Genomic DNA, 18,056 nt, shown 5'->3' on the forward strand with positions numbered 1-18,056 from the left:
ACAATTTGTCTGCTTTCCTGAATGATGTACACAATCATCTGTGATGACCTAATGTGTTACAATATCTTTCTAATCCTTCCTAATAAGGAATATACCTTTTAATAGTGCCTCTCAATAAACAAATACTTGATTCTATTGTAAGATTTTCATAAAAATAAGAAACAAATGGCTAGAAAATATAAGTGAATTCAACACCTTGATTGACTTCTGAAGCATTTAGTTTGCAACCTCTACTTATTAGTTCTTGAAAAAATTCCATTTACTATAAAAGTAGTGATATCATGATCATTTCAATGTAATAACTACAGAAGGAAGGAAAAATTTGAAGTAGGAGAAAAAAGATGTGGGACCCCCAAAATCACTTTTACCTTTCCATGGATTAGATGAAGGAGCACAGGTCTTTGTAAAGCTTCCAAGTTTTCCTTTCTTATGATTTTGGGTGGATTTTTTCCTTTGAAAATGCTCTTCTCTCCTCTCTGCTGATTCACATTTTCAACATTTACGTCTTTCATCTGGAATCATGGAAAGAAACATGTTAGAAAAACTTGCTATCTCTATTTCCATCATAGTCTTTTAGAAAATAAAATGCTAAAGCAATAAACAGGGTTGGCCATAACTTATTCTGTTGCTTTTCAATTCATGATTCATAGGACTTAGCCATTAACTTTAAAATAATGGAGAAGTCACATGAAAATTAGGTTTTTGAATTAGGTAAAAATACTGATACTTTAATAAATCTGTGAATTCAGGTTTGTAATAATCATGACTGAAAGGTAGCTCTTTTTTGTCACTGTCACTCTCCTTATTCATTTTGACTATTGCTGTCTGCCTGGTCTCCTCACTTTCTTTACCATTTTTTGGAAAGGAATCCTGTCCCATTGTATTTCACTTGTATATACAAAATCAAAGATGAACAGTCTGATTACTGAACAAGGAGGTACATAATGTTTTCTGCAGAATAGTTTACTGTTCTATTGAGAAATGGTTTAGAGAGGTGGATGATGAAGTTTTGAGCCAACCTGGAAGTCACAACAGCTATTAGAGACATCCAAAGAAGCAAAGATCACTTGATACATGTATTGCAATGACACCTCATTATAAAGTTTATCAACAACTACTTATCAGTTATAATGGAACAAATCTTGGTCCCGTGTACCTGCTTCACACCAACACGTAGAAGAATAACAGACTTTACTAGAGAAATCTATTGCCTTTAGGCCTTTGAAAGCAAATATGGAATCACCATATATTAAAACTGAAAGAGGTCCCAGAGACCATATGATTTGACCTCCTTTCTCAACACATAAATCTAAACTGTCATAATTGACCAAATATGGCCATGCAGGAGAGCACCTGGCTCTTTCCTCAGGAAGAACACAGAATGGGTTCACTTCCTCATTGGTACTTCCGTTATATGGAGGCACTCAGGAAAATTGAGAGGTTCCAATATTATCTCCTCCTTCAGTGAAAGTAGTCTTAATTGTTTTTCACATGACATGGATTCTAGACTCCTCACTCCTAGAACATTTCAACTGGGTTATAGTTTAATGTGCCTATTAGTGAGAAATATAGACCTGGACATCATACCATAGTTACTCACTAGCATATGCCTTCTTTTGCTTGCTTCAACAACTTAGAAAGACCGGATTACTTTTTATTGGCAAAAACTCCAAAACTGTAGATCTATTTATTTTAGTGATAGATAACAAAGTAAAGGGATATATAACCAAGAGCACAAAACAATTGCTCTCAAATGATAACATTTCTCAAAGACTTTGCTGACATCTAATCTTTGCATGCCTGGTAGAAAATACCTACTGTGATTTGGATCAGTTGGTCATCATCGCCATCAGGATTCCTCCACAGTAAGACGACATCCACATTAGATGAAATTCGGTAGCCTACACTGTCTTGGAGTTTTCCTTTGCCCCGATCAAGAAGAACTTCAGTGGAATATGTGAGTTTGTACAGACGGTCATTATTTAATGAGAGACCGGTTGTGTGACCTGCATAAAGATTGTGACACAAGTCAAATCTCAGTTGTAAGGTACTTGTCATGCCACGGAGTGTGCTATCTTGCCATCAATGCATTCCTTGTCCAGCATAGTGCTGCCTAGTGGGACCTTAGTAATATTTGCTAAATGAAAGATGGTTCTATTCTCCATTTGCTGAAATCACTGACTTGAACAACAACGAAAAGAACAACTAACAAACAAATAAACTTCCATTTCAGAACAGACATTAATTTGTATCCTTTATCAATAATCAGATGATCTAAATATCGCTCTGGTTGAACTATAGAACAGTTTTTTTAAGGAAATGTCATTGCATTGCTTTTAATTATATGAATGTGATTTCTCTTCTCTCTCCAGCTTTATTGAGGTAAAATGAATATGATTCCAGGTAGAGGTTTAGCCAGGAATTGCTTTACAAAATTAATAAAAACTATTTGTAACTAATATATCATTTCAGTGCAACAGATCAATGCCAAGGTAATTTTAGGGGTTAGAAGGCAGTTCCTTAAATTGGATATTTTGAATATTTAAAGACTATCCCCCCAATGCAATTAACTCTACTAATTACAGTAAAAATATTATAGTTTATTTAATTATAGTAAACTTTTAGTACAAAGGTACATTTCAAGGTTATACATATGTAATTTTAAATTAGCTATTCCTGAAGAAAATAATGTTTTACTACACAAGATTTTAGTACCAGTTTTAATTTAGCATCGGCAGCTTAATGTCAAATAGTATAGTGAGCCAAAATAATTGATATATGAAGCAGTTTACACATTGTCTAATTCAGCTTACCTTAATCCAAAGAAATGTGACACAGGAGGATCAAATCTTTACCAGAGATGATTTGAAGTTTATGGTCATGCAAACCCTCTGTGTATTTTCTATCTATGGCTCACAGGACATAGTCAAAACAGATTTCAGTATACATTTTTCCTCAGTGCTAATGGGGTTGCATTGCCTAGTGAACTATAATAAGCAACCATAAGTTTTTCTTCCCTCAGGAAATATGCGTATGGAGGGAGGGCGAGGAAAGGAAGTTCAAATGAGTAGGCCAGAAGAGAGGCAGCTGAGAAAGAAAACAAAGTTACTCTGCAAAGCCAAAAATTAAGAAAACTTCTGAAGTCTACTGTCTCCATCATCTACTATAGTGTCTCCTGTTGAGAGGAAAAAACTGACTGGGTGGCTCAGTCAGATAAATGTCCGACTTCAGCTCAGGTCATGATCTCTCAGTCAGTGAGTTCAAGCCCCGTGTCAGGCTCTGTGCTGACAGCTCAGAGCCTGGAGCCTGCTTTGGATTCTGTGTCTCCCTCTCTCTCTGCCCCTCCCCCACTCCCTCCCTCTCTCTCTTTCAGATAAATGAACATTAAAAAAAATTTAATTAAAAAAACACATTGTCTCTAATAAACTGTTCAATGTGCTTTATGTACATTAACTTCTTTAATTCTCACAAAACCCAGTGGGGTAAGTACCATTATTAGTCTCCTTTTATAGATAAGGAAACCAAAGGGCATAGAGATTATACATTTTCCCCAAGATGACCCAGACAGTTAGTGATAGAGTCGGGATTTGAACCCAGGCTGTCTGGCTCTAGAGACCATGCTCTTGCCTGTACTACACACAACTAAACCTTTAGGTTGAACTCTTCTCCATTCCTAGGGAGGGAGCTAGGAATTCACTCATACATCCAACAAGGATGGACTGAGCACCTGGGTGGTAGGCACTTTTCTAGGCTCTGGGGCTGTACTAATTAATAAGCAGACAAAATGTCTGCCTTTGTGGAGCTTACATTTAAATGAGGAGATGAGCAATAAAAAAGTATATAAGCATATTAGAAATGTTAGAAGTGCTAATGAAGAAAAATGAAACAGGAAAGGGAATGGGAATGCTGAGGGAAAGAGCTTTGTGAGAAGGTAATAGTCTGGACAAAGGCTTTAGGCCACATGGATATCTGTGGGAAGGGCATCCCTTCTATCTCCATGCTTACACCTGCCCCAGCCCTCCACACACATGGACAGAATAGCAAGTTTAAAGGCCCTAAGGAGAGAGCAGCGCAGGTGTAATGGAGGAACAGCAGGGAGGCCAAAGAGGCCAGAATTCAGTGAAAGACACTACAGAAGATGAGGTCAAAAAGGAAAGTTTTGGGTGGTGAAGTTCTATATTTTGACAAACCTTCAAAGCAAGGGGATACAGAGACAAGAAACAGGGATCTAGAAAAGCTAGAAGGAAGTGTGGGAAGGGAGTATCCAAGAGTATACATACAAACATACACTGTGTCCAAGCAGCAAATCAGGCAGAACCTCAGGTATAAGATACAGAAGACAAAAAAAAAGTCAGGAAAGGGGCACCTGGGTGGCTCAGTTGGCTGAGTGTCTGGCTCTTGATTTCAGCTCAGGTCATGATCCTGGGGTTGTGGGATCAAGGCCCATGTTGTGGAGAGAAATTCTCCCTCTCTCTCCCTTTGTCCCTCTCCCCTGCTCACATGTTCTTCTCTCTCTCTCTCTCTCTCTCTGTCTCTCTCTCATGATAATGAGAAAAAAAAAGTCAGGAAAAACCCTGGAGGAGATAAAGTCTATGACTACCTCTTGCCTCCCCTACCTCAACTTCTTCCACATTTTAACTGGGGACACTGCTACAGGTTCAAACATTGATTTTCTGATCAGGAAAGACATTTTGGCCAGAGAGCCTTCTTTTTATCATGCCTATCGAATTCCACAGAGGGCATAAAGGAAATAACATGTCTTATCTAATCCTCACAGCAATTCTGAAAGGTAAGCATTATAGACAGCTGAGAAAAGCTGACTCTGCTCTCAACCCAACATAGCAGATAGAATGCAGAATTTGATGTTTAAATTTACTAAGACCCAAGTTTTGTGGGCTACATAAAGATATCTTCTGGTTAAAATAACTATGAAAAGTTTGTAGGAAGGTAGACTTTCTTAAATTTTAAAGATTTCCAAAGTATTATGTTGATCATTTTTTCCTTGCTCTTACTTTACCAGTCGAAAGAATGTGAAAGCAGACAATATATAATAGATCAGAACTTGACTATGATGTGGAAATGATAAAGCACAGGAAAGAATAGGCCTTGTTCTAGATCTTTTTCCTACCTCTTGAAACAAGAGATGAAACCTCAAATGATTCAAATAAGTGGATCATGCTGTAATATTGTCCCTGTTATCCTTTCCTCTTTGACTAGTGTTTCTCTGTTCATGTTATTCAGAGATCTGGCAACACTGGCGATGGGAGCATGTTCTGTTTATACTGCTGACTTACTTCTTTCTTAGGATGTTACTCTATAGAGTATACAGGATGGCACTTTTTGAAACCGAATTTAGACAAAACCTCTTCAACATGTCCCTTCAAATGCATTTAAAAATTTTAAGTGACTTAAAAGCACCAAAAAACTCTTGGTTTTGAACCTGTAAAGAAATATCTTAAAATATGTATTTTGAAACAGATAAATTCAAGGTGAGACTTAAAGGCGCATGCAACAGTGGTAAGGGTGGGCAATGGAATTGAGGATTCCAACAGAAAACTCTAAGACAAAATGTAAAAGAGTAGGATGAAGGACAAGGGAAAAAGATTGGAAGATGTGATTGATGTGAATGGACTGAAAAGCGTGGGTCAGGCCAGGGACTTGAGAGCAAGACTGGAAGTAAAGGAATCGGTGGTGTTCAGAGATAACAAGATTAATAAACAGAACGCTCATGCCTAGGTTAGCAAAAGTAAAAGCACACCCGAAGAATGCACTGAAAATAGATACACCATTACAAAATATGATTGAGAAAAAGTAGGGGAAACTTGAGTCTTTAGGACATTCATACTCAGCCTATCTCTTCTAAATAGACCTTCATCTGTACGAATCTCACCCACCTTCTCTCAGTCCAACCTCTGCTCAATATCTGCCCAGATCTGGGGATTTGCCAAACAGTTGCATTTATAATTAAATATAACATGGGTGTTGAGGTAATACACCTCAACAAATTTACCATGGCCTGATTTTAAAATAGACTTTCACAAGGAGTTTGTTTCTTAAATGTCAATCATTACAGAAGGCAAGGAATCTATAATAAAATCATGGTACTGTAATACAAAAAGTTATCACATTCAGGTAGAGAGAGAGCTGCCAAGTCCTATACTTTTTATTTATGATATTTGGTATAGGTAGCTTGTACCGTGAAGCTAATGATGCTTAAGCTTTGGGGCCCTCACTTGCCCAAGCTCCTTCCAAGATCTTGGAAGGGCACCCAAGCAATGTGCACACATGCCATATCTTTTCTTTCAGTAACATTTGCAAAAGTAAGGTATTTTTGCAATTTTTTCTCAAGATGCCCCCTAAATTGCATAAGCTTCAGGTTCTAAAACTCTGGATTCGCTACTGAGTTTGTACACAACACATGGTAGCTATCTGTCATATTTTAAACCATATTTCCTGTATGTCATTGTCCTGTATGTTGTGTGTGTGTGTTTCAGTCATTATAACTGCATGTATTTGAAAACACCAAGTTATCCAATTTTTTTCCTTTATAGAGTAGAAAAAATAGAAGTATATAATAACTACCATAGTTCAATTATTTTTCTCAAAATAATAAGGGTATTAAGCTTGATATTATGGTGTATAAATCCCTCATATTTCAAATAGTCTACAATTCATTTGGCAGATAATAGCAAGTAAGGACTGTATTTTTAAATACTAAACACTTTAGAAACTGGTGTTTTAAGAAACTAAACAAATCTTTAGTTCAAGAAACTAAAGTGTTATTTGCTTAGGTAAAATAATTTAAATTTAGCCCTGCGTTTTTCTGCTTCAATAACAAAGATTGTCTTCTCTCCTCATGTGGAAATTTTCCACACGAGTAATCTTGAGACAAATTTCACTTATGAAAATATAATTATCCCAAAAGGGTTTTAGAAGTTTAATGTGAATTGTTTTGTATCACTTAGTATACATAGTTATTAAAACTGGACCCTATCATGCATGTTAAGTGATGTGTTAGATCAACTGGTTTTGACAGTGTATCCTCGTAAGAGACTCTAAAAGTGTTTCTTTTACAGGTGCAACATTTAGAAATCCAAGGAGTTTGTTTACATTCTGGTTGATTTAAAAGAAGATTCCATAATAATACATTTCATTAAGTTTTTAGAAATCATCCCATAAACCATCATAAACCATCTGATAAACCATCATAAAATATGTTTGTTCTGAAAGGTATACAATTCATATGTATTTTTAAAAATCAACTTTATCTTAAAGTAGAAACTACAACTAGCAACACTATTAATCCAAAGACAATAAGTCTTATTTCTTAAATCAATACCATGTAGTTTTATTTTCTTTAATTCACCACTTATGATAATCCTCACTTTTGAATGGCAATGCAATTAAATACATACTTTACTATTTCATTCATAATTCTTTGGCAAATCAAATGCCTGTTTCCTTGAGCCTAATGCTTCTTGATGTCACATTGCTAAGCAACTAGAAGAAAATTTAAAAACTGATTTTTTTAAAATCCTCTTTTACAATTCAAATGAAGGAGCTGCATTCAGTGAGTGACCAACAGCAGCAGGTAACAATAGCTGGCATTTCTTTTCTCCCTTTTAAAAATAGACCATGAATGAGACATTGAAGCAAGGAGCACATTAGTCTAAGGGACTGAAACTAAAAGGGACCTCTGTTTCCTTAATGTATGTACGAATTTGAATTTGATTTTCATTCCAATCCAGTCATGCCTTCACAAGTATTCCAAAGTTTTGTAGTTTTGAAGACGATTTAGTTAGAAACTCTTTCACTGTTCACACACACACACACACTTTTTCCTCTCAGTGATTAAAATTATAGTTAAGCAAACGGTGACACAAACTTACCTTTAACAGAGGCTGAATATGAGGAAATGAAGCAGAGAAAAAGCACAGCAAGAAGAATCATATTGACTAGCTACCCTCTAATGCATCCAGTTCCCAGCCAGGAGTCACTGAGAAGTGGACTCTTCTGGTGGCAATGAGGGAGTGACCCTCCTCAGAACCTGCAACAAGCGTGTTTATCTTTGGGGAAAGGTCAGATTCCAAACTCCAAAATGAGGACCTAAGTTCACCAAAGAACTCACTGTTAATGATTAAACTTAGGTGGGCTGCAGTTTTCAGTTTCTCACTCTTTTTGCTTTTTTTTTACTCAAGAAGGAAAATCAAGAAAATGTTCACTTTTGAGAGCTAAACCAGTCTGCCTTCCTATAAATTCAGAAGTGCCTAAGGACATTTGAGAACAACTGGTAGTGATGCTTTTTGGCTCAATACACAATAATCATCATGCCTATATTAAGTGCTTATCTGTACATTTGGCCACATTGTGTGGGAGGGGGACAAGGATTCTCAAACTAAGCTAAACTTAATTGAATTTTATTATGTCTTTTATGGTCATCTTGGAATTTTTTTATACTATTTTTATGCTGTTATTTAAAAATCACTCTGAATTTTATAATTTATTTAAACATTTTTAGGTTGTACCACCACCAATCACTTCAAAAATCATGTTACAGTACATAGAACTTTCAGTTTTGAAAACTAGATGGTTCTTCTTATATGTGAAACTAATGGGGTTGTAGCAAATCAGCATTGTCCATCATTAACATGTGAGCCTATCAAATGAGGATATTACAGTAGACATCTAGCTATTTCTGTGACAAGAAACACTTGTCTAAGTCCTCAGACTGGCTGGCTGGAGTCCCCTATGCTTTCTGAATCTCATTTCTAGGAAGAAATTCAGAGGGGGAATTCCAGCCCTTAGCACTTTTGCTACAGAAAATTCATTAGGAAAGTTTTCTAGAATTAAAGTGAATATTCTAGTATGGCTATGACCATACTAACTGAACTAACTCTTGTCCTTGAAAACTCCTGTGAGAAACCTGCTAGGAATAAAATCTACTAAAATGAGGTGGTTTGGGGAGGCATTGTGAGGATGTTTTGGCAGGGAATCAAATACTTGTGAAGGGCTATTTGAATGAAAATATTATAAGTAAGTAAATATTGTAAGTATATGAAAATACTTACAGCCATGTTTAAGTATAAAACAGGTTCTTAAAGTTTCTATCCTCTTTCTCAAAACCCTTTTCTAGAATTCTAACCTTAAGCTTACATCTTTTAGACAACTCAGATAAGAGACAGCTAACTTAATAGAGTCACAAAATGAAATATAAACTTTAAACATCTCTGAAGCTAAGCATATTACCTCTTGAAATCTATTTTTGTATAAAGAACTGAGAGATGAAAATTGTTTGTCTTTATCATCTATTGCGATTAGAATTTTATTTGCTACCATAAGTTTCATATATAAATAATGGCTAAATGTTTAAAATAAACATTTCAAAAATAAAATAGTTGGCTGTGACTATCACCTTAAAATTATAAATATTAAGTTTTCCTGGGGTAAACAGAAAAGGCCATTCTTAGAAAAATGTTTGTTGAAAAAATAAAAGTTTTTATGAATAACAGGAATTCTAAACACAAGGTAATGTGGAAATGCTTTGTTGCTTTATATTTAAATAGATTTCTATGTGCTCCACAATTTCTGCATTACATACATAGTGACATGCAGCCTTTAGACTCACCTAAACTTGCTATGCTTATTTATTTAAATAAAAGACTGGTTTAAATCATATGTGATTCTATGATAACTGTCTTTTGTATTTCCACTTGAGGCTCACAGTTACATAGACCTTTAATGTTTGTGGTTAGACTATGTGATGCACGATACGTGTCTCTTTGGGTAAAGTACCATTTGTTGTCAAACGTTTACCAGAGTCCAACCAATAAAAGACACATCACTATTGCCTAATAAAATAAATGCTGTTTCATTCAAGCATTTGCTTTGGACTAGAACGCTTCTATGAATCACACTATTAAATAGTCATTTCAGCATAGAATGTTCAAAGAAGCCTGTTTCTGTCGGTAATAAATAATATCATCGTTCTATATTTTGCTTAGAACTTTCACTTTGTACAAAGACATTTGAAAGACCTAAGGTTGTTTCACCAAAAATAAAGTAAGAATGCCAAACTCTTTCCATATTCGGTGAATTCTGTATACCGAAGAAGAGGCACACTCCTCTATGGCTTGGTTGATCAAGTAAAGCAAACATAGTATAATATATGCGGGAGGTATCTCCCCAAACTCATCTCTTATTTTACATGCATGTGAAGCAGGACCAGAGCATAGCACAGTATAAAAATAATAAGAGCTATCATCTATGAAACAATTACTATGCATAATAAACTATGCTGAGCACTTTAGATTTTTTATTGTACATCCTAACAATCAATTTACATATTAGAAAAATGAGGCTTGGATTAATTTGGTAAAAATGACTTAAGAAATACGGAAAAACAAACCCTAAAACCTAATTATTATTCTCCTTTACTTTAAAAATATTAAAGATAGGATGCAGAAAACTTGATTTCTTAAGAATGACAGAGAATTATTAATTGGGACTGTCACTAACTTTGGTAAATCCACCACAATTTTGTACAGAGGCTAACAGGGCACTTGATTGTTGTGTTTAAATGTTCCAGGCTGAACATACAGGGGAAAAAACTGATCTGTGCTAACGAGATCAAAAATCAAACAATAGATTTTAAAACAATTCTCTTGCAATGAAATTCTATTGGTAGTACTTAACACTGGAATATCTGCTATACACCTATTTTGCAGTGATAAATAAGAACCTATGACATAAAGATGAATTACCAATTCCAAAGTGCAGTTGTGTTTCTGTTGAGTATCAGAGGTTGTTAGGAGTTAACTCATTTTCATAGATTGGAAGATAAATGAACTTCACACGCTAGAGGTTGGAAGGAAATGTATTACCCTACCAGATATAGATACAGTAAGTCAGGCTATATGAAAGCTGTTAGAGGGGGGGAAAGTCTTTATAACATTGTAACACTTTACTCTGTTCTTAGAAAAAAACCATGGCGTTAATGGGAAAAAAACGTAAAAGGACACTTCAAATACCCCAAAGTGGTCATAATAAAGTCTAACAGCATTTTCAATTCAGTGAGGGAGTTAGAATTTTCAAGATCCTGCATAAAATAATTTTGTTAGATTGAGAATACTCTTATGATGTGATGATCTCTTTTATACCAATGCAAAATTATAGGAGAGTATATAAACTATTTTAAAAGGTATACTTTAAGAATTCTTTGAAAAAATAAAAACCGAAGTGCCTAACACTAAATGCCTTTCTTTAACAAGAATAAACTTGAGACTTAGGTTTGAAACATTTGAAATCTCCAAAAAGGATAGCAATTTTTCCAAAATGAAGTTATTAAACAAACTTTACCTTCATCCCCACCTCCAGACACACACATATTTGACAACAAAAACAAAATCTTTAAGTGTCAATAACAGTCACCCTGAGGGGAATCTAACTTTACATTATCTTTAGCCACAAAACCCCAGAATTTCTAGCATTTAAAGGAGAGAATTGATGACTCTCTTTCAGTAGACTACTATAAAGACAACAAAATTTATTATTTTTTTAACGTTTTTATTTATTTTTGAAAGAGAGAGACAGAGCACAAATGAGGGAGGAAGAGAGAGAAGGAGACACAGAACCCGAAGCAGGCTCCAGGCTCTGAGCTGTCAGCCCAAAACCTGACATGGGGCTCGAACTTACAAACTGTGAGATCATGACCTGAGCCAAAGTCGGACGCTTAACCGACTGAGCCAGCCAGGCACCCCAAAAGACAACAAAATTTAAATTTGGATCATGATGACTGATTTTAATTACCAAGACAGTCCAGAGATTTCCCATATAGCCTATACCAAGGCATTCCTATTATTATCTTACATTATTGTGGTAGATTTGTTAATTAAAAAATCAATATTGATACATTATTATTAACTAAAATACATACAGGCATACCTCATTCTATTGCACTTCACCTTACTGTGCTTTGAAGATCAAACTGGTGCCATTCTTCCAATAGCATTTGCTCACTCTGTGACTCTGTGTCACATTTTGGTAATTCTTGCAATATTTCAAACTTTTTCATTATTATATTTGTTATGGAGATCTGTGACCAGTGATCTTTGATGTTACTCTTGTAATTGTTTTAGGGCACCACAAACCACATCCATATAAGATGGTGAATTTAATAAACATGTGTGTGTGTTCTGAATGCTCCACTGACTGGCCATTCCTCCATCTTTTCCATCTCCTTTGGCCTCCTTATTCCTTGAGTCACAATATTGAAATTAGGTCAGATGATAGCCCTACAATAGCCTCTAAATGTTCAAGTGAAAGGAAGGATCACAAGTCTCTCATGTTAAATAAAAAGCTGCAAATGATTAAGCGTAGTGAGAAATGCATGTTGAAAGTCAAGATAGGCCAAAAGCGAGGACTCTGGTGCCAAACAATTAGCCAACTTGTGAATGCAAAGGCAAAGTTCTTGAAGGAAATTAATATTAAAATTATTTCACTGAACACACGAATGGTAAGAAAGTGAAACAGTCTTCTTGCAGATATGAAGAAAGGTTGAGTGTTCTAGATAGAAGATCAAATCAGCCACAACATTCCCTCATGCTAAAGCTTAATCCGGGGCAAGGCCCTCTTTTTAATTCTCTGAAGGGTGAGAAAGGTGAGGAAACTGCAGAATTTGAAGCTAAAACAGAAAAATATGAAGAAAAGTTTGAAGCTAGCCGAGGTTGGTTCATGAGGTTTAAAGAAAGGAGTCACCTCCATAACATTAGTGCAAGGTAAAGCAGCAAGTGCTAGTGTAGAAGCTACAGAAAGTTCTCCAGAAGATGTAGCTAAGATAATTCATGAAGGTGGCTACACTAAATAATAGATTCTCAATGTGGAAAAAGCAGAATATGCCATATTAATCATCATCTCAAATGTTCAAAGGACAGGCTGACTGTCTTCTTAAGGGCTAATGCAGCTTGTGACTTTAGGTTGAAGCCAGTGCTCATTTGCCATTCAAAAGATCCTGGGGCCCTTAAGAATCATGCTAAAAAAATAAAATAAAAATAAAAAATAAAGAATCATGCTAAATCTCCTCTGCCTGTGCTCTATCAATGAAACAACAAAGTCTGGATGATAGCACATCTGTTTAAAACATGGTATACTAAATACTTTAAGCCCACTATTGTGACTTACTGCTCAGAAGACTTCCTTTCAAAATATTATGGCTCACTGACAATGCACCTGGTCACCCAAGAGCTCTGATGGAGCTGTACAATGAGATTCATGTTGTTTTAATCACCACTAACACAATATCTATTCCACAGCCTATGGATCAAGGAGTAATTTCAACTTTCAAGTCTTATTATTTAAGAAATGCATTTCATAAGGGACACTTGGGTGGCTCAGTCAGTTGAGTGTCCAGCTTTGGCTCAGCTCATGATCTCGTGATTCATGGGTTCAAACCCCATGTCAGGCTCTGTGTTGACAGCTCAGAGCCTGGAGCCTGCTTCAGGTTCTATGTCTCCCTCTCTTTCTCCCCCTCCCCCACTCTCTCTCTCTCTCTCTCTCTCGAAAATAAACATTAAAAAAAAAAAGAAATACATTTCATAAGGCTATAGCTGCCATAGCTCTGATGGATCTGAACAAAGCCAATTAAAAACCTTTTGGAAAATATTCACCAATCTAGATGCCATTAAGAACATCTGTGATTCATGGGAAGAGATCAAAATATCAACATCAAAAGGAGTTTGGAAGAAGTTGACTCCAACCCTCGGGGAGTACTTTGAAGTGTTTAAGACTTCAGTGAACGAAATAAATACAGATATGGTAGAAACAGCAAGAGAACTAGAAGTGGAGCCTGAAGATGTAACTGGATTTGTGACTGGATTGTTGCAATGTCATGATAAAACCATAACAGGTGAAAAGTTGCATTTTATGGGTGAGCAAAGAAAGTGGTTTCCTGAAATGGAATCTACTCCTGGTAAAGATTGTTGAAATGACAATAAAAAATTAGAATATTACATAAACTTAGTTAACAAAGCAGCAGGGTTTGAGAGGATTGACTCCAATTTTGAAAGAAGTGCTATTGTGGGTAAAATGCTATCAAACAGCATTTGCTGCGCATGAGCTGTAAGGCAATATCTCATTCCAGTTTGGATTTACCTTTCCCTGATGATTAGTGATGAAAAAGGTCTTCTCATGTGTCTGTTGGCCATCTGTATGTTTTCATGGAAAAAAAAAATGTCTACTCAAGTCTTCTGCTCATTTTTAAATCAGGTTGGTTTTTTTGATATTAATTTGTGTGTGTTCTTTATATATTTTGGGTATTAACCTCTTATTGGATGTTTGACTTGCAAATATCTCCTCCCACTCAGTAAGTTGCCATTTCATTTTGTTGATGGTTTCCTTCACTGTTACAAAGTTTTTAGTTCAATGTAATCCCCCCCCCCTTTTTTTAAAGCTTTTGTTGTCCTTGGACCAGGAGATGGTCCAAAAAAAGAATTGGTAAGATTTATGTTTACAAGCTTCTTGCCTATGTTTTCTTTTAGGAGTTCTATGGTTTCAGAGCTTATAATCAAGCTTTTAATCTATTTTTAATTTATCTTGTATACAGTGTAAGATAGTGGTCCAGTTTTCCCAACACCATTGATGGAAGAGACTATCTCTTCCCCAGTGAATATTTTTGCCCCCTTTGTTATAAATTAATTGACCATGTATGTGTGGGTTTATCTCTAGGCTGTATATTAAATTCCATTGATCTATACATCTGTTTCCATGTCAATACCATACTGCTTTGAATATTGTAGCTTTGTACTGTAGTATCAGGTAGTGTGATATTTCTGCCTTTGTTCTCCTTTTCAAGATTGCTTTGGCTATTCAGGATCATTTGTGGTTCCATACAAATTTTAGAATTATTTGTTCTAGTTCTGTGAAAGATGCCATTGATATTTCAGTGGGGACTGCATTGAATCTGTGGACTGTTTTGGGTAGTATGAACATTTTAACAATATTAATTCTTCCATACCATGAGCATGGCATATCACTCCATTTATCCATGTCATCTTCAATTTCTTTCATCAATGTCTTATAGGGTTCAGAGTATAGGTCTTTCACCTCCTTGGTTAAATTTATGCCTAGGTATTTTTTTTTTTGGATGCAATTATAATGAGATTTTCTTAATTCCTCTGATAGTTATTAATGTACAAAATGCAACAGGTTTCTGCATATTAATTTTGTATCCTGTAACTTTACTGAATTTATCAGTTTTAAAAGATTTTTGCTCAAAAAAACTTTTAGCAGTTTTTTAATATATGAAATTTATTGTCAAATTGGTTTCCATACAACACCCAGTGCTCATCCCAAAAGATGCCCTCGTCAATGCCCATCACCTACCCTTCCCTCCCTCCCACCCCCCCATCAACCCTCAGTTTGTTCTCAGTTTTTAAAAGTCTCTTATGCTTTGGCTCTCTCCCACTCTAACCTCATTTTTTTTTTTCCTTCCCCTCCCCCATGGGTTTCTGTTAAGTTTCTCAGGATCCACATAAGATTTAAAACATATGGTATCTGTCTTTCTCTGTATGGCTTATTTCACTTAGCATCACACTCTCCAGTTCCATCCACGTTGCTACAAAGGGCCATATTTCATTCTTTCTCGTTGCCACGTAGTACTCCATTGTGTATATAAACCACAATTTCTTTATCCATTCATCAGTTGATGGACATTTAGGCTTTTTCCACAATTTGGCTATTGTTGAGAGTGCTAGCATTTTCTATATATAGTAACATGACATCTGCAGGTTGTGACAGTTTTACTTCTTCCTTACCAATTTGGATGCCTTTTCTTTCTTTTTCTTGTCTGATTGCTGTGGCTAGGACTTCCAGTATTATGCTGAATAAAAGTGGTGAGAGTGGCCTTCCTTATCTTGTTCTTGATCTTAGAGGGAAAAGTTTTAGTTTTTCACACTAAGTATGATGTTAGCTGTGAGTCTGTCATATGTGGCCTTTATTATATTGAGGTATGTTCCTTCTATATCCACTTTGTTAAACATTTTTATCATAAATTGATATTGAATTTTGTTAATTTCTGCATTTATTGGGATGATAGGATTTTATCTTTTGTTTTATTAATGTAGTATATTCCATTGTTTGTAGATGTTGAATTATCCTTGCATCTCTAGAATAAATTCCACTTGATCATGAATTATGATCCTTTTAATGTATTATTGAATTTGGTTTACTAATACTTTGTTGAGAATTTTTGCATCTGTTTTGATCAGAAATGTTGGCCTGTATTACTATTATTATTATTGCTATTATTATTATTATTCTTTTCGACAGTGTCTTCGGTTTTGGTATCAAGGTAATGCTGGCATCATAAAATGAGTTTGAAAGTATTCCTCCCTCTTCAATTTTTTTGGAATAACTTGAGAAGGATTGATACTAACTCTTTTTTAAATGTTTGGTAGAATTCAACTGTGAAGCTGCCTGGTCCTTGTTTTTTAAAGATTTTTTAAATTACTGATTCAATTTCATTACTTGTAATTGGTCTATTCAGATTTTTCTATTTCTTCATGATTCAGTTTTACAAGGTTCTATATTTCTGTGAATCTATCAATTTCTTATAGGTTCTCCAATTTGTTGGTATACTTGTTCTAGTAGTCTCTAAGAAAAGTTTTTTTCTTTTCTTATTGCACTAACTAGGACTTCCAGTAAGATGGTTGAATATATATGTGTACTTTTAATATTCTGTATTCTTTTCTGAGTTCTGTCACTCTTCACATCTCTTCTCCAATCACTTTATTTCTCAGGGTTTTTTGTTTTGTTTTATGTTGTTTTACCTTTTATCTCTAAAATTTTTTTTCCTGTTTTGAAATATTGGGTTATATTTTTCATATGCTTTTTTCTACTTCATATTCTATTATAATAATTTAAAAAGGATTCAATAATAATCCTTTTGTCATATGTTTTTAAGCTAAGTGAATTATTCTTCACCTTTAAGAAAGAGAGGCAGGTATCATAGCTTTTCTAGCCTCATAGTTCTAAAGCTTCCTTTTCTCATGTTTTCATAAAATGACTTATATATCATTGTCATTTCTGAGCTCTGTCTCTTCCCTCTACTTTTATTTTGACCTGCATTTTTCTTTTCCTCTATTGTCCCTGTCCTGTTCAATTTGGATTTTACTCCCAGAAATTTCTTACTGTTGGGCTTTGTCCAAGAATGGACCTCAGCTTTATTAAGTTTGATGAGTTCATAAGCTCTATACCCCTCTAGCATTCTCAGACTTTCCTGCTCCTCCCTTTGTTACTCACCCTGAAATTGCAGTCAACCAGTTTTGCTTCTGATCTCATACTAGTCTCCCTTGCTTTTCAGTAAATAGCTGTTGGTAGTTTGGGGGTCCTCCCACTCTCATGGCCTTCAGATGCTCTGTGGTCTTCCCACTGTTTCCTCCTACACAGATGCTAAGTTGATGGTTTGTTCCCACCTGCTCACATTTTGAGCTTTATAAGGATACTTTTTCACTTAGTTATGTTATTGCCATGACCTGAATTTGTTGTTGTTTTGCTATCCAAGACAGTCTATCTGTTTTTATGAGTAAATTCAGACTACAATGCCTCCATAGTCATCTTCCTAGAGTTTCACTATTCATGTATTACTTGGGGAGAGGGGATAAGTTTTTTTTGTTTGTTTGTTTGTTTGTTTTGTCGTTGTTGTTGTTTTTAAATTTTTTCTATATTTTCAAAATCAATCAAAATACAAGTTGAAATTATTATAATAGGTTGATTCTGATTTTTAGATAGCTTTCAAGTAATTTAAAAATTAATTTGTTTTGCTTTCTTAGCCTGAAATTAACATACTCCAGAGTGTTACTCTATTCCCATACTTTCCCACTTCTAGCTTGCTGAAGAATACTCTCAGACTTAATTAAATACCAGAACTAGGCTTAAAATAATGGAATTTGTGATCACTGCCCAATGTTTTCAGGCCAAACATTTGGAGGAGATCATAGCTGTATTTATTACTATTTTGTAATAAATGGTAGCCCCTTTTTTGTAGCCCCTTTCTCACTCTATGG

General features: G+C 35.2%; 1 protein-coding gene across 2 annotated transcripts in view; it reads right to left on the reverse strand.

Annotated features, from left to right (window-relative positions):
• The window catches only part of MTTP (microsomal triglyceride transfer protein), a 59,934-nt gene that overhangs the window by 39,589 nt on the left and 2,289 nt on the right, over window positions 1–18,056 (reverse strand). Inside the window, exons 1-3 of one of the 2 annotated variants that reach the window (XM_025921503.2) lie at window positions 7,890–8,047; window positions 1,819–2,006; window positions 369–512 (exon numbers count right to left, since the gene is read on the reverse strand). In XM_025921503.2, the coding sequence (XP_025777288.1) occupies window positions 369–512; window positions 1,819–2,006; window positions 7,890–7,950 (393 nt within the window). In that variant the 5' untranslated portion in view covers window positions 7,951–8,047. Of the gene's footprint in view, window positions 1–368; window positions 513–1,818; window positions 2,007–7,889; window positions 8,048–18,056 lie in introns of those variants that run through there. The other variant, XM_086704517.1, reaches the window with a different exon arrangement.

Source organism: Puma concolor, chromosome B1 (genome assembly GCF_028749965.1).
Source record: "Puma concolor isolate L17-30 chromosome B1, mPumCon1.1.hap2, whole genome shotgun sequence".
In the NCBI taxonomy this organism is placed as follows: domain Eukaryota; kingdom Metazoa; phylum Chordata; class Mammalia; order Carnivora; family Felidae; genus Puma; species Puma concolor.